The 21,103-nt window shown below is 42.0% G+C and overlaps 1 protein-coding gene across 3 annotated transcripts in view; it reads left to right on the top strand.

Annotated features, from left to right (window-relative positions):
- The window catches only part of ABCG1 (ATP binding cassette subfamily G member 1), a 67,341-nt gene that overhangs the window by 26,926 nt on the left and 19,312 nt on the right, over positions 1 to 21,103 (top strand). For all 3 annotated transcript variants that reach the window (XM_059840078.1, XM_059840079.1, XM_059840080.1), the window contains exons 3-5: positions 18,502 to 18,619; positions 19,371 to 19,503; positions 20,905 to 20,955. In XM_059840078.1, coding sequence (XP_059696061.1) covers positions 18,502 to 18,619; positions 19,371 to 19,503; positions 20,905 to 20,955 — 302 coding nt within the window. The remainder of the gene's footprint in view (positions 1 to 18,501; positions 18,620 to 19,370; positions 19,504 to 20,904; positions 20,956 to 21,103) is intronic.

The following is a 21,103-nucleotide window of genomic DNA, read 5'->3' as shown; positions in this document are numbered from 1 at the left end:
ACACTGTGTACCCCTGCCACATCACAGAGCTGTGAGCAGGAGTGCTCTCCAGGGAGCAGAGTGGGATAGGGATGACAAGAGCTGTAAGGGCATTTTTGCTGGCCACACTGGCACTCCCACACCTCGGGGTTGGTGTGAATTGCCCATTCAGAACACAGTCCCACCTGTCCCTCCTCCAACTCCCCCACCCACAGCAGCCCCCATTCTGTGCAAGTGCTGACCCTAAAACCACAGAGAAAGAGGTGGCTCCAAATGCTTCCAGGGTGTTTACAGCTGTACACAAGGAAAGGAGATTGAGGATATAGTCAAGATTAACCTCTCCTTTTGTATTGCAGTATCATTATCTAATGAGATCAGGAGCAAAGCCCAGCAGCTTAGTCAGTATTAGAGCGTAGGCACCCATTTCAGGAGGGAGCCTTTGAGAAGAGCAATCCTGAGCCATCCTCCTACACCATTTTCTTTGCAGCTTTGCAAGATGGAAAAAGTGACAGCTGTAAACCTCCCCAAAGGCAGTTGCATGTTCTCCTCATGTGCATTGCCTCCAGACACTTCTGCCCCCCTGCACCATCATGGGTGATCTCCAGGGGTGACCCCAGGCTCTGCTGTCCCTGCTCTGCTGGGACAGAAAAAGAACAGCTCTCTTGGAATTCATGGGGACGAGGTCTGGCTTTGAGCCATCCATGCTATTTCCACCAGACCAGGTCCCAGTCTTGGGGTTTATGTACTTTGGGACTCATGCCCTGTTCTCTGCCCTTGCTTCTGCATCAGTTCTGAAAGTACTTTCTGGTTTAAGTTCAGCAAACACCCCTCCACCAGAGCATGCCTTGTGCAGTTTCCCCAAGCATTATTTTAACATAACAGATGATGGGATTTTTGTGGGCAAAGCCAAATTTTAATTTTTATTCTGTTTAGAATAAACCATTTTATGTAACCTTTGCCTTACTGACATATGAGTGTGGTGTTTTTGAGGGTCCCCAAGACGAGGTGAGAGATGAGAATTTGACTCCATGTTCTCAGAAGGCTGATATATTATTTTATGAAATTATATTAAAGAATGCTGTACTAAAACTACACTAAAGAAAGAGAAGGATACATCAGAAGGCTTAATAAGAATGAATAATAAAAACTTGTGACTGATGGTGATTGGTCATTAATTAAAACAATTCACATGGAGCCAATCAGACATTCACCTGTTGGTAAACAATGTCCAAGCCACATTCCAAAGCAGCAAACACAGGAGCAGCAGTCAGATAATTATTGTTTTCATTCCTCTATGAGGCCTCTCATCTTCCCAGAAGAAAATCCTGGGGAAAGAGGATTTTTCAGAAAATATCCTGGTGACATATGAGGGACTGAAGAGCAGTGCTGTGGGAACTGCAGCAAACCCTTCAGTTGTATAAGGACAATTTATCATCAACAAAAAAATGGAGAGTGTGGGAGACAGGAATTGAGTAGGTAAGGTCCTGTCCCTGCTCCAAGATCTTGAGCTTAATATTTGGTGGGACCAGGGAATGTGGAGGCTGCTGTGCTAACAGTGATATCAGCTGGAAATGCACAGGAACTATTACAGATATCACAAGTACAGAGGTAGAAGCTCATCTGTTGGGGGCAGATAGCAGAGCTTAAAAGCAGAGTGTTGGGTTCCACTCAGGTCTTCACTGGAAGTGGAGCAGTGACTCAGTTTTAACACATACACACAGGAATTTAAAAACATGGCAATATTTTGAAAATGTTGTGATCTGGTAACAGAGCAATGTTCTGTACTTGTGCTATTACCCAGATTGCTGCAGCCCCTGTCAGAATAAGGTAATCTCACCTGTTGGCACAAGGACAAAAAAAGACACAGGTGGTGCAGTCATCACTTGAACACAATGATCAAAAGCATTTAGCCAGCCCTGAAATGAAAACCAACAATATTAGAGGGGCTTATTTTTGCATTTGCACGCAGGCTGCAGCTGTTATTGCTGTGCCTTGTTCTGTCACATACACTTAGGAAAAAATTGCTTCAAAACTCTGAACTTGTGCATTGCCCATATGGCACTGAACATGCTGCCCTGAGAATTGTCTGTAGCCTGGCAGACCACAATGGCTTTACCACTGTGTGTAATTCATGTGACAATGAGATTTGAAATGATTTTAAGGTATTGTTTATTTTTAAGGTATTTTAAAAAAACATGCATTGCATGAGCTGTTGTATCTATAAGCAGAGGAGCAAATTTTTCCTCAGGTGTCTCACAGCAGTGAGAAACAGGGCTGGACACGTTCCTGGAATCACAGAATGGTTTGGGTTGGAAGGAAACTGAGAGATCATCTTGTTCCAATCCCCTGCCATGGGCAGGGACACCTTCCACCAGACCAGGCTTCTCCAAGCCCCAATGTCCAACCTGGCCTTGGACACTTCCAGGAATGAGAAAGCCACAGCTTCTCTGGGCACCCTGTGTCAGGGCCTCCCCACCCTCACAGGGCAGAATTTTTTCTAATATCTAATCTCAATCTACTCTGTTTTAATTTGAAGCCAATTTCCCACTTGTCCTGTCACTCCACCCCTTTTAAATAAACCCTCTCCATCCTTCTTGTTGGCTCCCTTCAGGCACTGGAAGGTCACAATCAGGTGGCCAAAAGCTTCTCCTTTCCCGGCTGAATCAGCCCAGTTCTCCAGACCTTTCCTCACAGCAGAGGTGCCACTCCTTTGAATCCATGCAGGCTCCTTCTGTGTAAGAGCACAGGGACAAATTAGACAACAGCCTGGCTCCTTTAATTGGCAAAGGTATCATTGATGGTCAGCAGACTGTGAGGTGCTATGAATTTCATCCAAAAGATGAAAGACAAGTGAGTCTCCACATTTCCTAGGGGAAATAGTTGTGGTGGGATGGTCCTGGCCTGTGGCTGAGCATCCTCTCAGCCTCTCCCTCAGTGTCTCCTCCATGCCCCCAGAACAGGGGAGAGCAAAAGCTGAAAATTATAAGATGAAGATCAGGGCAGTTTAATTAGTGAGGCCAAGCTGCCTGTGTCCCCTCCCAGCTTCTGGCACACCCCAGGCCACTCTAAGAAAAGAAAGCCTTGACTTGGTGCAATCCCTGCCCAGCAATAGCCAAAACTCAGTGTGTGACCAATTCTGCTCCAGAAGTGCTCCCTGGGGGCTGCTCTGCAGGAAATTCACTCTGTCCCAGCCAGACCCAGCAGAACAGCTCACTTTTAATGTTTACAGCAAAGGTGTTTGCAGCTGGTTAAAATAAACCCCACATTGATATTCTGAGTTCCTGATACATCAGTGTTACTACATGGAAGGTTTCCATCTTCCACTCTTCTCTAGGCTGTCATGAGTCCCTGCTTTTGATCCCTGAGCCTGTGGCAGCTTCTGAACCAACACAACTCTGTGCCACTGTATTGATTTTAGTGGTACTGTGTTGTTTGGCAGGAGCTGGGTGTGGAGAGTGCCTGTGATTTTTAGGATCAAAGCATGTTTTGAGGTGGCACGGATATTCTTCTGGCTGTGAATCTTCATTATTTCATTTTAAATCACAGTATTTGTGGGGAAAACTGTGTAAACACCCTGGAATCTTTATCTCCTCTTTATTTCCTCTGTGTGCTGATGTGTTAATAGGTAGCAGAGATAAACAATTTACAGAAGGAGGAAAGTATAGGTGGGCCAGTGATACAAAGTTATAATAAGGGAATAAAGAAACCTCGAGTGACAAGTTGAATTTTCTGGTAATGCATCCAACCAACACTTTTCTGAAATGTCCTTGTCAGTTTAGTTGGTGGTCAGGAAAAAATGGAAACATGGCTTTGGGAGGAAAGATGTGCCCTGGAACATGGTTTACAGAGACATCTAATTAGAAGGGTTTGAGAAGACCAGCACTTTTCAAGTGTCTCTCTCTTACTAATGATATACATGAGTCTTCAGGCCATTAAAACAGCTCATTTCTTTTGATGGACTTCCAGTTTGTGGAGGAAGCAGCTGCTTTTACTACCAAATTTCTCCTGTCTAATTAGACCAGTTGAGTCAGCCAGCTTAAATCAGCCCATAGCTTACCCTTTGCCTCTTCACTGAAAAGCTGAATAACCTAATTGTAAAGAAGGACAGAAAATGTCAAAAGAAGTTACAGTTGTTACTGGGAAATGAACCAGTGCAGAGTCAAAAATACAAAAAAAGGCAGTTAACACAGAGGGCCTCCTGATGAGCCTGTAATGAAAATCCCTCTGGAAATTCTCAATATCCTCTCTGCTGGAAAATGACAGTGCAGCAGAGTAGGAACTTGTTGTTTGTTCACTGAATTTTCCTTTGGCTATATTTTCATGCAGGAGATTTGTTAGGTGGAGGGCTTTTATAGTTAGGAAGAGGGAAAACCCAGCTGAGTGGTGACCAGGGCACTTGAAACTCTGTGAGACCCAAGCTGAAGTTCTTGATCCAACTCAAGGACTTGGGCTTGGATCATCCTCACCTCAGTGAGTTCCACTGGCCTCTGGAGTGACTTCTTGCTGCTTTGCCAAGAACATAACCAAGCAAAAAAAAAAAAAAAATCCACCTCCAAAACTCAGGGTTGAGTTTTCTCTCTGCCTCAGAATAAGGTGGAAAACCTGCAGTGGAAGTCATGCTTTTGTGATATGAGTTACTGCTTCCCACCTTGCCTCAATAATAATTATGTAGATAATTCCAAAAATACAGGATTCCCAAAATGCTGAATGACTCTAATGCCTTATTTTAGTATGTCCTGAAAATGTGAATCAAAGTTCATCCTTTTTTTTTTAACTTCCAATCATTATATGTGTACATTTGATTTTTTTATTTTAGTTTGTGAAATCAAAATTAATCAAATGGATGGTATTTATATCCAATTAAAGTACATATATAAATGTTTTTTTTCTGGTTTGTGTGTGAAGAGTTTTTCTCTTAAAAACTCTTGATTTTTCCATGGGAGATATTATTGATTTACATTTATTGATGAAACATTTAATTGCTTATGATATGTAGTTAGCAGCAAGACTCCTGCTTTGCTCATGCTACTCTATAAGCTTCAACTAATCCATAACATAAAATGTAGGTCAGCTGGAGCTTTTAAAAACAGATGGAAATTCAGGAGTTTATAGTAGTGCAATGGATGTATGTCTCTGTGAGGCTGCCAACTTCTCCAAATGCAAAAAAAAAGCAGAGATCAGAGTGCTGAAAGGTGCTCATTCTACCTCATTTCCATTCCAGAACCAGCAATGCCCTGTGCAGTGGCTTTTGTTTGTAACATATTCAGCAGTGACTTGCTACAGAAGATGATAATTAATTCTGAAGTGTTTAAAGGTTATTATCCTTACTTTGTTGACAACAAAAAGTATTTTCATTTGGGCAACTTCATTAGTGTAAATAATCTAGAAGAGAGAGGTAAAACCACAATTGTTCTAAGTAAAATGTGAGAAGTGGAAGTGATCCAGGGTTTATTTCTGCACACACTTCAGGTTTTCCTTGGTTTTTTCATTCAGGATCATAGGTTGTATCTTTTACCAGAGTAGTGTGGAAATAAAACAAATACATTACCCTGTGTTTCTGTTTCATTAAAGTCTTGAGTGCTTGGAGGAGAAGTGATGAGAACCAGTGTATTTCTGGAAACAGAAGCCTCCCAGGACACGTGCTGCAGCTGTCCCCAAGGCAGGGAGCAGGGATGTCCTGCTGCCATCGGGGCTGCTCTCCCAAACACGACTCCTGCTCCCTCTGACAGAGCTTTTCCAGGTTTGGAGGCCCATCAGGAGCTTCCTGTCCATGTCTCTGCTCCTGGGTGTGGATAGGAGTGTGAAAAACGCCAAACACTTGTTTTTAAAATTTTAAAAGTTTAATAGTAATAAAATGGTTATAAAAATAGCAATCTAATTACAGTAATAATAATTTGGACAATTTGGATTTAGGACAACATGAAACAATAAAAACAAGGAGTTATGAACAGTCAGGGTACCTCTTTCTGGGCAAAATAAGCCTGAAAAAGGACCCACGTTCACAGAGGATTAACCCTTAAAAGCAACAGCCTGTTGCATATTCATACACCTCATACATGATGCATAAATTCCATTTACACACAGGATTCTGTCTGGGCAGTGTCAGCTTCTTCCTCTTAATCCTGATGGTGTCTTCAGGACTGAGTGAGGCAGGAAGAAGTTCCTTTCTTCTGATAATGGGGCAATAAATTCTCTTTCTCTGAAAGATTTAGGTGTCCTGTGGCTGCTGTCTCAGTGGGAGTCCTTTCTTTAAAAAAAGTATCCTACATAGCATAGTTTCTATTTTAACCTAAAACTATATTTAACACACTAAGCAAATGAATACAGCATGACTTTCTAACATGACACACATAATATTCATGTTAATATTTGTGAAAAGTCAATCATAAAATACACATTTCTCACAGTAGGGTGAAAGACTTGGTGCATGAGCTTAAAATTTACTATTTAAAACAGCTCTGATGTTTGCCCTGAGTGTGTTTCAAAGGGTCCTGCTGGCTCTGAGTGCTCCTCACCTTCTTGTGGGAGAGGATGGGGCAGGAGCAGTGGGAATGTGAGGGGATGGAAGTGCATCTTGCAGTTTGCAGTGCAGAATTGGTTTGGGAGGGTGGGAGAGGCAGGGCAGGGATGTGCAGGGGTGTTCAGAGGCAGAGATCACCTGTACTTCAGAGAAAGTTCCTGTCATCACTAGTGCAGCTGAGCTAGACTGCTGTGAAAAAATGGAATTTGTTTGGAGTCAAATGTAACATTTTGAGTTTCCAAAGCTGATTAATGATCTGTGATTTTTTTCTTGATATCAGACTCTCTGTCAGCTTTTAAATTGCAGTGACTAGGGCTGAAAACATTTTTCAAAATCCAAGGAATGACCCTCCTCATGTCTGAAGGCTGGGGACAAAGTGTTGTCTTGTGAGGGTGTGAACCATGGCAGAAATCTGTTTTAGACAAAACTCTGTTTCTAATAGTCTGAGAAAAGGATTTTTCCCCTCTGTAGTTTACAGGAGACATCTCATCACATTCCAGTTAGACCTAGAGTGTGTGATGCAGATCACAGAGCCTTTCCTTGGTGCACCAAGCTCTTTGGGCCAGATATTGCCATGAGGCCCAGTGTGGAGGAAAGAGATGCTAAATACCTTCAGCTGCTTCTGCTGTAACCCTGGAAAGCCCCAGGGCTCCCCTCTAACCCTCACACAGCGGGACAGGAGGGAAGAGCCAAAGTTTCACTTTATCCCCTTCCCTCCTTCTTGCTCTGGGTACATCTGAGTGAGGAAGGGAGGGGTTCACAGTGAAAGGGGACTCTGAGCAGCAGCACAGGAGAGCCAGAGCAGTGTTCTCTGAGGGAGGAAGGCTTTCTGTCTGCAGGGTGACCCAGCTGCATCCACGCTTGGCAGGGAAGGCAGATGGGGCAGTTCAGTTCAGAACAGCTGCTGGGATATTTCAGAGTATCTCCCACTTGAAGATTTTTTATTTTTTTTTTTTTCCAAAAGGAAGGGGCTGTTGTGAAGGATTCTGGTTTTATTTGTTTGTAAGACTGTGAATAACACTCTTTGTACCTTGATGTATGAAGGTACTGCAATTATGAGAAATTGCTTTCTGCCTGATTGTCACACATAAACAGCTTTCATCTCACAGTGCATCAGGCTCGTGACTCCAGTTTGTCATCCCAGGGAATGTGTCAGCCTTTCATTTCAAACTGGCTTGGCTTTTCTTTTGTCAGGAAAGACCTTTCCTGTGTGCTGAAGTAATAGAAACAAAGGCAATTAACCAAAAAAAAAAAAAAAAAAAGGCAGCAAAAAAGCAATTATCAAACAAAGATTAGGCTGTGGGTATTGCTTGGAAAAGACAATTCTACTAGATTCAGAGGAAAGATGAAGCTGTGCGTCATTCATACTTTTTTTTTCTCCTTTCATATTTCCTAAGGGTTGAAGATAAATTAGGGTAGCTATTTTCTGTACAGGCAAAGTACAAGCTATGCCCCAGATCTCCAAAATGCTTCAACATGTAAATAACTGCTTCTGGAGCCATCAGGTCCTGCTGCAAGTAGAGATTTATTTGCATTCATGTTTGAGGGTTACTTTCGTTCATTGACCTATTTAATTGTCATTCTCTATCCCTGGCTGCAGGCATATGGCTCCATGTGCCTGTGGAGGGAGAGGAGCAGCTTTAACTCTCTCAGGCAGAAACATTCCACAGGGAAAAAACCCCAGAACTGAAACTTAACATGGATGTAGCATGGTGATAATAAAAATAATAGCAATAATAAAAATAATAGCAATAATAGCAATATATGAATAAGAATAAAAGAATGAGAATAAGAATAAGAATAAGAATGAGAATAAATAAGAATGAGAATAAGAATAGAAATAAGAATAAGAATAAGAATAAGAATAAGAATAAGAATAAGAATAAGAATAAGAATAAGAACAAGACCCCTGGGCTCACATGCAATGGTAATCCTCCTGTAAACCTCACTAGAAGGCTGCAGAACCAAATAAAAAGGAGGCAAAAAAAGTGAATGCAAGGAGACACAGGTTGCTTAGATGCTTCTGCTCTGGTCACAACCATAAAAAACATGGAATTAAAGGAGGCTGGCACAAACCCATCCATCTCCCAGCACAGTGGGGAGGTAAGCAGTAGTAGCAGGGGCAAGGAGGTTTGCCACGATATTGGTGACACTTTGTTCCTCTCTTCTGTTGCTGGAACATTTGTCAAGAAAACCAGAATTCTGTATCCACCTCTGGTTTTTGTCCCTTGGAGGTGCGGGTTCTCCAAATAAGGGGAGAGTGCTTGTATAGTTTATAAAACCTTCAGACTCAAACTTACGGGGCTGCAGAGCTTGCAAGCCTAACAGAGTAACAACTTTTTAGTTTTTCTGAGGAAGAGCAGCATTCAGATACTAAAATAATGTGATGAGCAGCCAGGATAACAGAGAAAGAGCATGGTGCTCATAACTCCTATTTCAGAGTTTCAAAGGAGTGGAATCTTTACTTAGTCAGGGCTTTTTTTTGTTTGACTGCACAATGTGAACTGTCACATCCAGTGTCTTGCATAAGTTTAATATCTAGTCCATGGATCTGAGAGAACAATGAAGTTAAAGGACTTTGCAGATTCTTTATAATCTACAGTTTGGTTTAAGATTCTCTCTCTGCTGGAACTTGGTTTCCTGCCTGATTGGCCTTCTTCTCATCATTCTCTTTTATTATACAACATGACCTACAGTTACTGGGGATTTTGTGTTGTAAATCTTGGCTTGGGGGCTCACAGTCACTTTTTAGGCTCCAATTTATTGTGTGTTTCTCTGACTTGCCACAGAAGGAAGTTACTGTTCAGCACAGAGGAAGTGGTGTCTAACATTAGGCATTCACACAAACCAAATCCAAAAACTGCTTTTAAGTTTGTCCTTAAATGTTTAGCTTTTGATTAATATCTTCCAAAGCTCATTTGGGTTTTTCAGGCTCTGAGATGTTCTGGTGAAGTCTAAACCCAGTGCTACCAGCACAGGGCTGTGTGCTGGAGCTAGGGGATAGCTTGAAGAAAAAAAATGTGTGAACTACCCCCAGATATCAGAGTGAAAACAGCATCTGGTACCTTTGTACATCCTGACCATGGCCAGGCTGCTCTTCTTGATGAGTGCCCAGGGAGCCTCTGAAGGTGTGGAGTTCCCATCCAGCCTGAAGATTGGGAGTGTGCAATTGCTGTGCCCAGGTGCTTTGATGGTGCAAGCAAATGAGGGACCACAATCAAACTGGCATTTCAACCCACAAAAGAGATGCTAAAGTCAGCCATCGTTTTCTTGGATGGGATTTCTCACAGCATCAAGAGGCTCACCTGAGCTAATTGTCCTAAACTCCTGCTGTAGTGAAGAGAGGGGCACTTCCACAGGGTTATTTGTCCCTTCCCAGAGCAGGAATGCAAAATGAGTAGAATTAATCACCACCTCAGTGTGCCAGTTCCTATGCACTGATAATTTATGGGCCCTAGAAGTGAATTTGAGTTAAGCATCAAACATTTTGATGTGTCAGATTAGGTAGATTGAGCACCTCGAGCCTCGCTGTGAGCAGGGGCTGAGCCCTGCATCTGAGCCAGGACTAATCCACCTCATGACCACTAAGTGGGAAATCAGCTGTGGATCAAGAGCAATATGTTTGACAAGGCCTGGCTGGGGGCTATATTAAGAAATGCAGTTTAGTCCACTACAAAGAAAGAGCTTTGCTGCCCACAGGGGGATTTCTTTTCTTTTTTTAAAGCTTGAAAGACTTAATCGTTTAGGTTGGGAGGAACAAATTCCTCATTTCTGAGCTGGAACTTGGTTACTTCAAGCACTCACTTGGCTTCTCTGCCCTTGCTGTCCTGATGTTTTGGTGCCTGGTTGCTGTTTTATAGACATTTACATAACGAAGGTCGTTTCTCTGAGGCGAGGTACAAGAACACATTACCATTGCAAATTCCCTTAATTGTCCTAAAGCAGGGCTCAGGGCTTAGACAATGAAGAATCCTATTGTTCAGTGTCCCTGAGAGACTGTGTGAACAGAGCAGAAAGAAATATGTGGAGGGGTTGATTCTAAAGTTTTAGAGTGAGAAAATGATTAGTGGAGAAGGTTTGCTCACTTTTGATACACAGTGGATGGCAGAAATTATGAACCAATGACATATGAGTTCACAGATGGGTTTTATTTGATATTTTATTATTTCTAGTGTGAGTTTGCCCCTCCAGGCTTTGTAGAGGTACAGTTCAAACCAGTATAGAATTAGGAAGGTGCCTTTTATTAAAGCAATATATTTTTTCACTCTGTTTGTCAAGAAAGCTGTTTCTGTCCCCTAGATTTTCTGGGAATTAAAAGATGCTTTTTTTCTTCCCAAGTATTTGTACCTGTAATTCACTTTAGCTTAAGCTTGTTTGAACTCAGTGTGGAGCTTGGGAAAGGAACCTCCATTTAAATAATCCCCATCAAGAGGGTTTTTAAAATCCAAATTATTTAAATAATCATCAACTGATACAGATAATCCCTTTCAAGTGAGAATTTACAAACTGAAACATCTACAAACCCTGTTGAGAGCAGGGAGAGGGAAATGCTCTGTACTCAAGTAGTGGGTGGGGATCACAGTGCCCTGGCTGGTTAAAGCAGAATTAGAAATATATGGCAAACTATATTCCAGCTTAAGGAAACACCCTGCCTTTGATCTAATGTTGGTTTAGATGAAAAATCACTGGATGAAGCAGATTGGTGTGGTCCCTTCTAGTAAACACAAAGATGTTTTCTGAGAGGGTGGCTTCTCAGGAGTGAGGAAAGGGCTGACATGCAGAAAGTGAGTAATAGATTGAGAATTTCTGGCATATTCACACCTGGAAAAGGATGATGTAAAAATGGTAAGGAAAAATGTTTCCTAACTAATGTTTCATTGCATCTCCAAATGTAAATCTGGCTTTGAGCTGTTATCTCTGTGTGTGGTTCTCATCTTATGCTTCTCCATAGAATTTCTGCCAGTATTTCCCAGCTGTTCAGTTTTCTGATAGGAATCTGAAGAGTCTACAAATTAAATTCCTGCCAGGTCACCTGAGGATGTTTCCAGAGTCTGCAAGGTCCCTCTCTCAGCCATGAGTCACCAACTCCACCTTCAGTGTGACATGGGACCAAGTTATCCTGCTTGTCCCTTACTTGTGCAGTTGCTGTCCAGTTCCTAACCCAGGGAATGGCCTTTGGCCATCGAGGTGGCACTCTGGTGGATCTCAGGGGTAGCAGCAAAATTCTCCAGGAATGTTTTGCCTCAAGGGGAAAGATGTGACAGCTTGGTCCCATGTCCCCTTATTTCAGTTTTGTGCTGGAGAAGTCCCTGGACTTCTGCATAGGTTTGGGGATTTTTTAATTGATGTAAGAGGACGTGAGGGCTGAGCTGACAAACTTTAGAATAGAAAAATACAGTAGGGATTCTTTAATGGGTCAATATACAGTGCCAAGAAATTCCCTGGACTTCCACATAAGTTTGGGGATTTTTTAATTGATGTAAGAGGAAGTGAGGGCTGAGCTGACAAACTTTAGAATAGAAAAATACAGTAGGGATTCTTTAATGGGTCAATATACAGGGCCAAGAAATTGCTGTGGTTTCTTGTCATGGTTTAAAAAACAATTTGGATGATAGTACAGTAAGATATTTGTGGATTGAAATTTAAACTGCTGTTTAAAAAGCATGTTTCTTGTTGAAAGCATTAAAGGAAAGCAGGTAAGTAATACAGTAGTTGCCAGAGCTGTATTCTGTATTTCCAGCTGGATATTTCTCAGTAGGAATGCATCCTATCCAAAAAAAAGCACCACAAAAAGATGCAGAAATATAGTCCTTGTACAATTATTTAATTTTTAATAAAGGAATGCTTCATTTCTGCCTGTCAGAGAGTGTGGAAAGGGCAGGTTATGATGTCTCTGGTTTTGATTTTTAAGTGCCAAATGCTGATTTCTTTGTGGCTCAGTTTCCAGTTGTTTGTGGCTTTGCCCAACTTGCGCTGCTTGAGTTGAAATTTCCCCTGTTCCCTTTTACTTCAGTCAGTGCTCTGAGAAACCTTTGAGCAGTTTCAGGCCAGTGGCACTTGCAGGGCTCCAGCAGTGATTTCCTGCCTCCAGAGGAGCTTGTGAGGAAAGAGAAGCAGTTCAGATACATTGGGAAGGGCAAATCCTGCTGTAATTGCAGCGGGCAGGGAAAGCCTGCTGTGCTCACCTGGGACCTGAGACGGGGTCTGGGTGCCCACTGATGGAGGCAGAAATAGGTTACAGCACCTAGAAACTTCCATGAGTCTCTGTGACATTTCCCTGAGTAACAAATGAGGATGACTGACAATGAAATGCAAATGAATGAAGCACTTCAGTCAAAAACCTAGAGGTGGTGTTTACCTGAGGAAGTTCACTGTGAGGTAGGAGTGGGTTTTGGTTATGTTTTAATTGGTGCTGACTCAGACACATCCTGAAGCATTATTCCTGCCCTGAGGATGGGGAGGGGATGGCTTGCTTCTTTCCAGATTAATCATAATTTCTATGGGAATGGTAAAACCAGATCTCCCCATAAATCTCTGTAAAATCCACGAGGAAGCAGATAAAACTATCAACATGTTTCTCCCTTGCTGATTCCAGTAGTAAAAAAATTTTGTTGGCTTGAGCAAGGAGACTCCCTTAGTGTCTTGATCAGAGACACGAGGTCACCTCTGTCCTTTCATTGAAAAAGGGGCTTTTGTGGGCTCTGTGCTGCTGCCAGGCAGGGAGGGAATGTCACCCCTGGAAGGGAGATCTGCTCAGGCCAGGCAGGTGCTTCAGCTGTGGATCTGCTCAAATATCACAGTGCCTCACGTTTGATTTCATGGGAAATCCTAACATGGGAAAACAAAACACATTCTGCTTCTCTGGAGAAGCATTTGAACTCCAGAATGTAATGTGAGGTGAAATTAAGACAAAAAAAGTTTTGTGTCACTAGAAAAATTTCTGTTTTGGTTTTGATTTGTGTCTGCTCTGTTCTATTTTTAGGGGGTTGGGCTGAGACATTTGCTGAGGGGTTGTTCTGGTTCGTGATGGTGTGTTAATGTCAAATCTGTATTTTAAGTAGTTCTTGAAAACATAATAAAATTCCCATGGGTTTCAGCCCCTAAATATATATTTTTAAATATATATTGGTAATCATCCTGTAAACCTCACTAGAAGCCTGTGAGGTTGTGTCACAGTAACTTCAGGAGGGGACATAGGAAAACTGAAGGATCCAGGCTGATTTCCATTGGAAATGGAGACAATTTTAGGAGAAGTGAAAAAGGAGAAAGTCACAACTCTAGACTTGTTCTTGGTGTAAGTTTAGTCCAAAGGGAGTGTGAAAAATGCCAATCACTTGTTTTTAAAATTTTAAAAGTAAACAATAATAAAATGGTTATAAAAATAGCAATATAATTACAGTAATAATAATTTGGACAATTTGGATTAGGACAATATGAGACAATAAAAGCAAAGAGTTGCAGACAGTCTGGGTACCTCTTTCTGGGCAAAATAAGCCCAAAAAAGGACCCACATTAACAGAGGATTAACCCTTAGAAGCAACAGCCTGCTGCATATTCATACACCTCATCCATGATGCATAAATTCCATTCAAACACAGGATTCTGTCTGGGCAGTGTCAGCTTCTTCCTCTGAATCCTGACTGTCTTCAGGGCTGAGTGAGGCAGGAAGAATTTAATTTCTTCTGATAATGGGGCAATAAATTCTCTTTCTTTGAAAGATTTGGGTGTCCTGTGGCTGCTGTCAGGTGCAAGTACCTCATTCCTTTCTTCAAAAAATACCCCACTTACATAGTTCCTATTTTAACTGCAAAAGTTACATTTTAACCGCAAAACTACATTTACCATACTATTAAAACGTTAATACAGCACTAGTAGTCAGTAGAACAAAATGCATATAGTAAATATCTGCCTAGAGCCATATAATATGCACTTTTCACAGGGAGAGAACTGGAGCTGAACAGCCCAAGGTGGCCATCCACCCTGGAGTGAGCTGGCTTTGAGGCCCAACCTCTCACTAAACTCTATCTCAGCTCTGACATATCCCAACTCTGCCATATCCCAGCTCTGCCATATCCCAGCTCTGCCATTTCCAACCTCTGCCATATCCAACCTCTGCCATATCCCAACTCTGCCATATCCCAGCTCTGCCATATCCCAACTGTTCCATATCCCAGCTCTGCCATATCCCAACTGTTCCATATCCCAGCTCTGCCATATCCCAACTGTGCCATATCCCAACTCTGCCATATCCCAGCTCTGCCATATCCCAGCTCTGCCATATCCCAGCTCTGCCATATCCCAACTGTGCCATATCCCAGCTTTGCCATATCCCAACTCTGCCATATCCCAGCTCTACCATATCCCAACTGTGCCATATCCCAGCTCTGCCATATCCCAGCTCTACCATATCCCAGCTCTACCATATCCCAACTGTGCCATATCCCAGCTCTGCCATATCCCATCTCTGCCATATCCCAGCTCTGTCATATCCCTACTCTGCCATATCCCAGCTCTGCCATATCTAAACTCTCCCATATCCAAGCTCCTTTCTGCAGGGACTGAGGAAAATGAGGTGGCTGTGTCACAATATGACACAAAATGAGTGTCACTCACAAACTGAGATGTTTAAGGCAAAAAAAGGCATGTTTATTTCTGGATTTCATATTTATAGAATCCCAAAAGTGACCATGGATTGGAGGATGAAATTGCCACCTCTCCAACCACACTGGTCAAGCTAACAGTCCATCAATTCTCTCCTCCTCCAGAAAGGAATGCAAACCAACCATTATTTACATGAAAAGTGCATGATAAACTCCATTACAAAAATGTAAACATCAGAAGGCTTAGAAGAACTTTAGAAGAACATGGTGACAGGGCTGGGGTTGCAGGCAGTGAGAAATTCCTGATGTATGGATGTGGAACAGGCCCTCACAGTGAGAACACAATCCCCTCCAAATGCATAATCTGTTTCTTGTGAAACACACGTGGCCCCGTATAGAAGTTTTAGGTCAACTGATTCAGTTGAAGATTAGCCTCAATATTCTGAAAGGGGAGACTGTGGTTGCTTAGGGGACTTTAATTCCTCATAAAGGATTATACTGGGGCACCACACTGCTGCCACAGTGACAAATCTTTTTGTGGGTTTGATAAATTAACCTTTGTAATGGAAAAGCTTATTATGCACTTCCAGACAAAGGAGGAGATGAGTTTGAGTTTGTAGCACTTAAAATGCCAGTGATTAGGATCCTAATCTAATATTCATACTTTTAGGACTTTTATTTCTTCTTAAAGCATATTTGTCTACTGTACTGCAAATGACTTGCTGAGAATTTCAGGAAGGATTTCTCCATGGAAAGGGTGGTCAGGCATGGGAAGGGGCTGCTCAGGGAGGTGGTGGAACCCCCACCCCTGGAGGAGTCCAAGGAATGACTGGATGTGGCACTCAGTGCTCTGTGCTGGTTGACAGGGGGATGATCAGTCAGAGCTTGGACCTGATGATCTTGGAGGTCTTTTTCAAGCTGATTCTGTGTCTCTGTGATGAGTCCTGCTCTGATTTAACATTGTGTGCAGGATACTTAAAATGGAAAACTCTATCAGAGGGACAGGAACACGTGAAGGTCATGAGGGGGAAAATACTGCAGTTAAAGATAAACCAATCATCACTTGTGAAACTCTGGAAAAGTGACTTTAATGTGTGCAATGTTAAATCTCACAGTCCTGTGTAGGGAGAGGAAAGGTTTCAGTTTTAGGCAGTGATATCTGAGCCTGTATTTTAGGTTGCATGTCCCTCATTGATGGCAGTGTACATTTTTTATCCTCCCTCACAAGTCTGTGCAATATTTACTGCCTGGTGCATAATGCAAATAATTGCTGGTGCATTCTGATATTTAAGTCTCTTACAGGTTTAACAGGGTTGGGAGGGAGCAGGTTCTCATTACACTGAAGAGGAGAATGAAGGACTTTGTTCCTGCAGATCCAGTTTATTAAATATTGCCATGTTTGAAAGGCCTGATTGTTCCTTGCCCTTTGCCTTCAGCTGCTGCCGTGGATGGGGGCCTTGGTGTGAAGGACAAGCTGCTTGACCTTGTGGGGGTGCCATGGATTTCTCTCTTCAGAGCTGCTGTTCCTTTGGATAGATTGTCCTTGCTGTCCTGTCAGGACTGGTGCCATGAACAGGCTGTGTGGACACTCTGCTATTTTTGTACCTGTGACCCTCGTGGCTTCCAAACAAGTTGTTTCCTCTAGGTCCAAGGCAAGATTTATAGTGAAAAATTACTGGCCTGTTAAAAAAACACAAAAAAACCCACTCAAAGACATGGTTGTTTTAATCCATTTAGTCAGTTACATTTTCTAGGACATCTGCCATGAAAACTGTAGGATCAGATGTTTCTAGAGAGATTTTGGGGCTCCTGCATTGCCCCTGAGCTGGGGAAGAGGATTTGCTGTGGATTTGGGAGACCCCACAGCATCACGACAATGATTTTGGTGCCGAGTTTGCTCTCTTGTGACATAGGAGGAGTGTGAATAGAGAATGGTGACAAGAAGAAAATTTAAAGAGAATAAGTGGAAAGGAAAACAAATCATGACGTTAGGAAGAAAGAGAAATCAGAAGATAAGCCACAATTCTTTTTTTCTAGGAGCTTGCAGACAATGTGGGGCTTTTTACAGCATTTCCATGTTCCAGCTACAGCCTGTGCTGATCATCAGAGCTCTGGGATAGTTTACATGTGGAATTTACATTCTGCCTGCATGTCCACCAGGGTGGCAAAATGGATTGCCAAACACTGACTCTGCATTTAAATGGATTTTCCACCCTTCTGTTTTAGTTTTAATTAAACCACATAAACATTGCCAACGTATGAGTTTGTTTTTTGACACCTTACTTAGCATTTATTTATTATTAAAAGCTTTAGCTAGAAGCACTGGTAATTAAAATAAAGTAAGCAAAAAAAAAAAATAGGACAAAAGAGAAAGAGATCCTGAAACATTTAAATGCTGGTCAGGGCTCTCTCCACCTTCCTTACAGTTTTTATGCCTTTACATGGAAATCCTGCAGGGCAAGGTGGATACAACTGGTCCAAATCTGGAATTCTCATTGGAGCACAGTTTGCTTACACTTAGAATAACATGGAGTAAAGGCTTCTAATAAAGGTTTACTGGCAAAGATAATTAACTCAGAAATAAGTTGAAATGCTTGAAGGAGGTGGTGCTGTCACTCTAGAACATCATTGCCTGAGGATGTAATTATAGTGGCATGAAATTTTGGAATGGATTAATCTAAAGAAGAAAAACACCCTGCATGTTTCTTAACTAGAAATTTTCCCTAGAAATTGTTTTTACAGTTACTGTGGTCAGTCTCCCTGTCTAGAAAAGCCTTTAAAGTTCCTCTGGTAAGAGAGTTCTTGTGGCAAGAGAGTGAGAAAGTTTGTGTGTCTCCTTTTGTTGAGTTTCTCGTCATAAAAGACATTTTTTACATTTTTTCAATGGAAAAAGGCAAAGGTCTTTGAGATCTCAGCTGTTTCTCTCTCTAAGAAGTTGCTGTTTTGGTGAGAGGGCAGAATTTTGGCACTGAAACTGCAGTGATTGGAGGCCAGCCTGCTCCAAGACTGTTAGCTGTGGAGTGTTGAATATTTTTACAGCATCCTGGTAAAATACTCTGAGAGGACTCAGAGTATTTATGGTATTATAGCATTTTAGTATTTTATATTGCTGCCACTCAGAGAATGGCAGCAAGGCTTCATAGCAGTGTTTAAAAACCATCCTGCAGTGAGGCAAGAGTGTGAGACCCTGTAATCCCATTTGTGTCGTGGCAGGAACTGCTGCTCCCACTCACAATTGGGCTTTTGATAGTTATTTTTGATATTGCAGCATGCTGATGTTGGCATCAGCCTCTCAGGAGGTGGCTGTTAATGGCTGGTTTTCATCAATATTCCATAGAAATGAACTTTCATTTCTCCCCAGATGTGATTAAGGGTTCAGTGAACTTTTCTTTCTTCTTCCAGGTTATAAGACCCTTTTGAAAGGAATTTCAGGGAAGTTCAGCAGTGGAGAACTCGTTGCAATTATGGGACCTTCAGGAGCTGGGAAGTCAACACTTATGAATATTCTGGCAGGATACAGGTCAGTACCAATGAAAATCCCAAGTTAAGATAAGATCACTGAGGCTGAGGGCTCCTTGGAGACAACAGAAGAAATTTTGGCCGAGAGTTTGTCAAAAACAGGCACTTCAAAGATTTTGAATTAGATTCTTTTTGCTTATCTTTTTCCTCTGTGTCCTGTTTTGGTCACTTGGGATTTATCTCTTAACAGGTCTGATCCAAAAATAAAAAGCAATTTAAAATCCAAAAAACACACATATAAAGAAAACCTCTTTTTTTGGCTGTGCAACAAATCTGACTCAGTGTCTTATGTTTTTTAAAATCACAGTGTGATGTTTTTTAAAATCACATAAACACTTGAAAAATCTACTCTTTTTAGTCACCACTTCATAATGTTGATGTCTTCCTCACCAAAGTGCAGTGACTGTGCTTCATTTTCCTAAATCCCCTCCTGTGTGGCCATTCAGGGTGTCTCTGTCTTGTCATTTGGGGCATAAGGAACAGGATAAGGAAACCTAAAAACCCCCAACTTTAATTTCTTGATAGTTTTTTAGACTTAAATACAACAGCACACATTTGAGTAAAATTTTCAGCATCGTGGCAAGAAGCTCTAGATGAAAGAAAGCCTAATCCGGAAATAATTTCATTTCTATCCGGTCTACCAAATTTATTTCACAGTGGCAACAACTGCCTAAGACTTCCAGGTGCTCAGTCATTTGGCAGCACAAGGGATGGTGAGATTCACCTCTGGCTGTTTTGTTTTCTGGTTGCAGAGAGACGGGGATGAAAGGAGAAATCCTCATCAACGGGCAGCCCCGCGACCTGCGCTCCTTCCGCAAGGTCTCCTGCTACATCATGCAGGATGACATGCTCCTTCCTCACCTCACTGTCCAGGAAGCTATGATGGTGAGCTTTGTTCCTTGCTCTCATTTGTCTGAGCAGGGGGAAATGGAGAATGGTTTGTGTTGTGCCCTTGGTCCTACCCCTGGCAGTGCCACAAGATGTTATCCCTGTCCTGTCCCGCTCAGTGAGAGTCCTTGGAATTTGATGATGCCTTCAATTCCATTTCAGGCTCATCCTTCTTTGGCTTTATAATTTCCAGTTTGTGCCCAGTGTTATGATTTGGAAGGAGATCTAAGTGTCTGCTCCTTAGATCTAGAGAATAGAACCTGAAATTCTTCACAAACGAGCCTTGGTGGGGACCATCTGTTTGCTTGGGTGGTGGATGAGTAACCTCATCTCTCTCTCTCTTTCTCCCCATCTTTCATCTTCTGACTGAAAACTGCTATTTACACTTCAGGGTGATCTCTCTGCCACTTCTACAATTTTGTGCTTTTTTAAAAACAAAGGCATTTTATAAAATCTCTTTCATTTCTTCATGGGGAAAAAGCCAGGAGCAGAAGAAGTCCAAGATGCACGGGCAATGTTAATTCTTCTCATTGTTTTGCATCACGTCAGCAAGTTTATGTGTTGCCAGCTTGACCAGTTAGTCTGGAAGTGTCTGCAGCTCAGCTTGAGAAATCAGCCAGTTTTTCTCAGAAATTGTTATCAAAACAAGGCTCAGGTTGCTCACACTGTGCCAGCTCACTTCACAAATTTCAAGGCCAGAAGAAATCACTCCAGTTTTTATGTGGCTAATTTTTTGCAAAAGTTCTTTTTTTTTTTTGTGGAGAAGTTTTTTGTCTCTTTTGTTTACTTGAGTGTTTCCATCAGAATCCCACGGGACCACTTTTGCAGAATTTGGCCCAGATTATAGTTGCTGTCTAAAATTAATCAATCAAGGCTCTGACAAAAAATAATTACCTAAGAGTTTAATTGCTTTTAATAAAGGTTAATCATGAAGTTTCATGGAGCTGCCTTTCAGGACAGCAGATGACATCTTACACAAGATTATTTATTTCTGTGCTCACTTGTTTGCATGCTGGAGAATGGCAGAGTTCAGTTATCCTTAGTGAGAATGAAGCACAAATAAACTGTGTTTCTAACATTACCTGGGAAATTTTGGATGTGAAAAATATGTCACTTTCCCATCCTCCTGTAAAACTCTTTGACTTGCAGTGTGTCCTGTTTTTCTAATACAGTTTCTGGCAGGTGCTTTGCCTAGGTCAAATTAAACTCAGTTATTTACTGCACAGAAAAATGTGATGTTTGTGACTGGAACATTGTAGTTCAAGTTCAGATTTTCTGACTGGGTTGAAAGGAGTTGTTTAAGTGGTACCTTGGAGTGCTGTGCCTGAGACATCTGCTCTAAGTGGTGGCTGTGCTTCAGGGCAGCAGAAAATCCAACTCCATTGTTTTGCATTCCAGGTATCTGCTCATCTGAAACTTCAAGAGAAAGATGAAGGGAGGAGAGAAATGGTATGTACACTGCCCATCAAAGTAGAATTTGGGGGATGCCAAGAAGTGAGCTCTGTAAAGCAGACATTTTTATCTAACACTGAACTGCCCTGGACTTGCCATGACAGAATAATTCATATTCTCTAGGCTGACATGTGTCATTAGGAGG

Source organism: Haemorhous mexicanus, chromosome 2 (genome assembly GCF_027477595.1).
Source record: "Haemorhous mexicanus isolate bHaeMex1 chromosome 2, bHaeMex1.pri, whole genome shotgun sequence".
NCBI classification, from domain to species: Eukaryota; Metazoa; Chordata; class Aves; order Passeriformes; family Fringillidae; genus Haemorhous; species Haemorhous mexicanus.
This window is presented reverse-complemented; position numbering and strand designations above follow the sequence as displayed.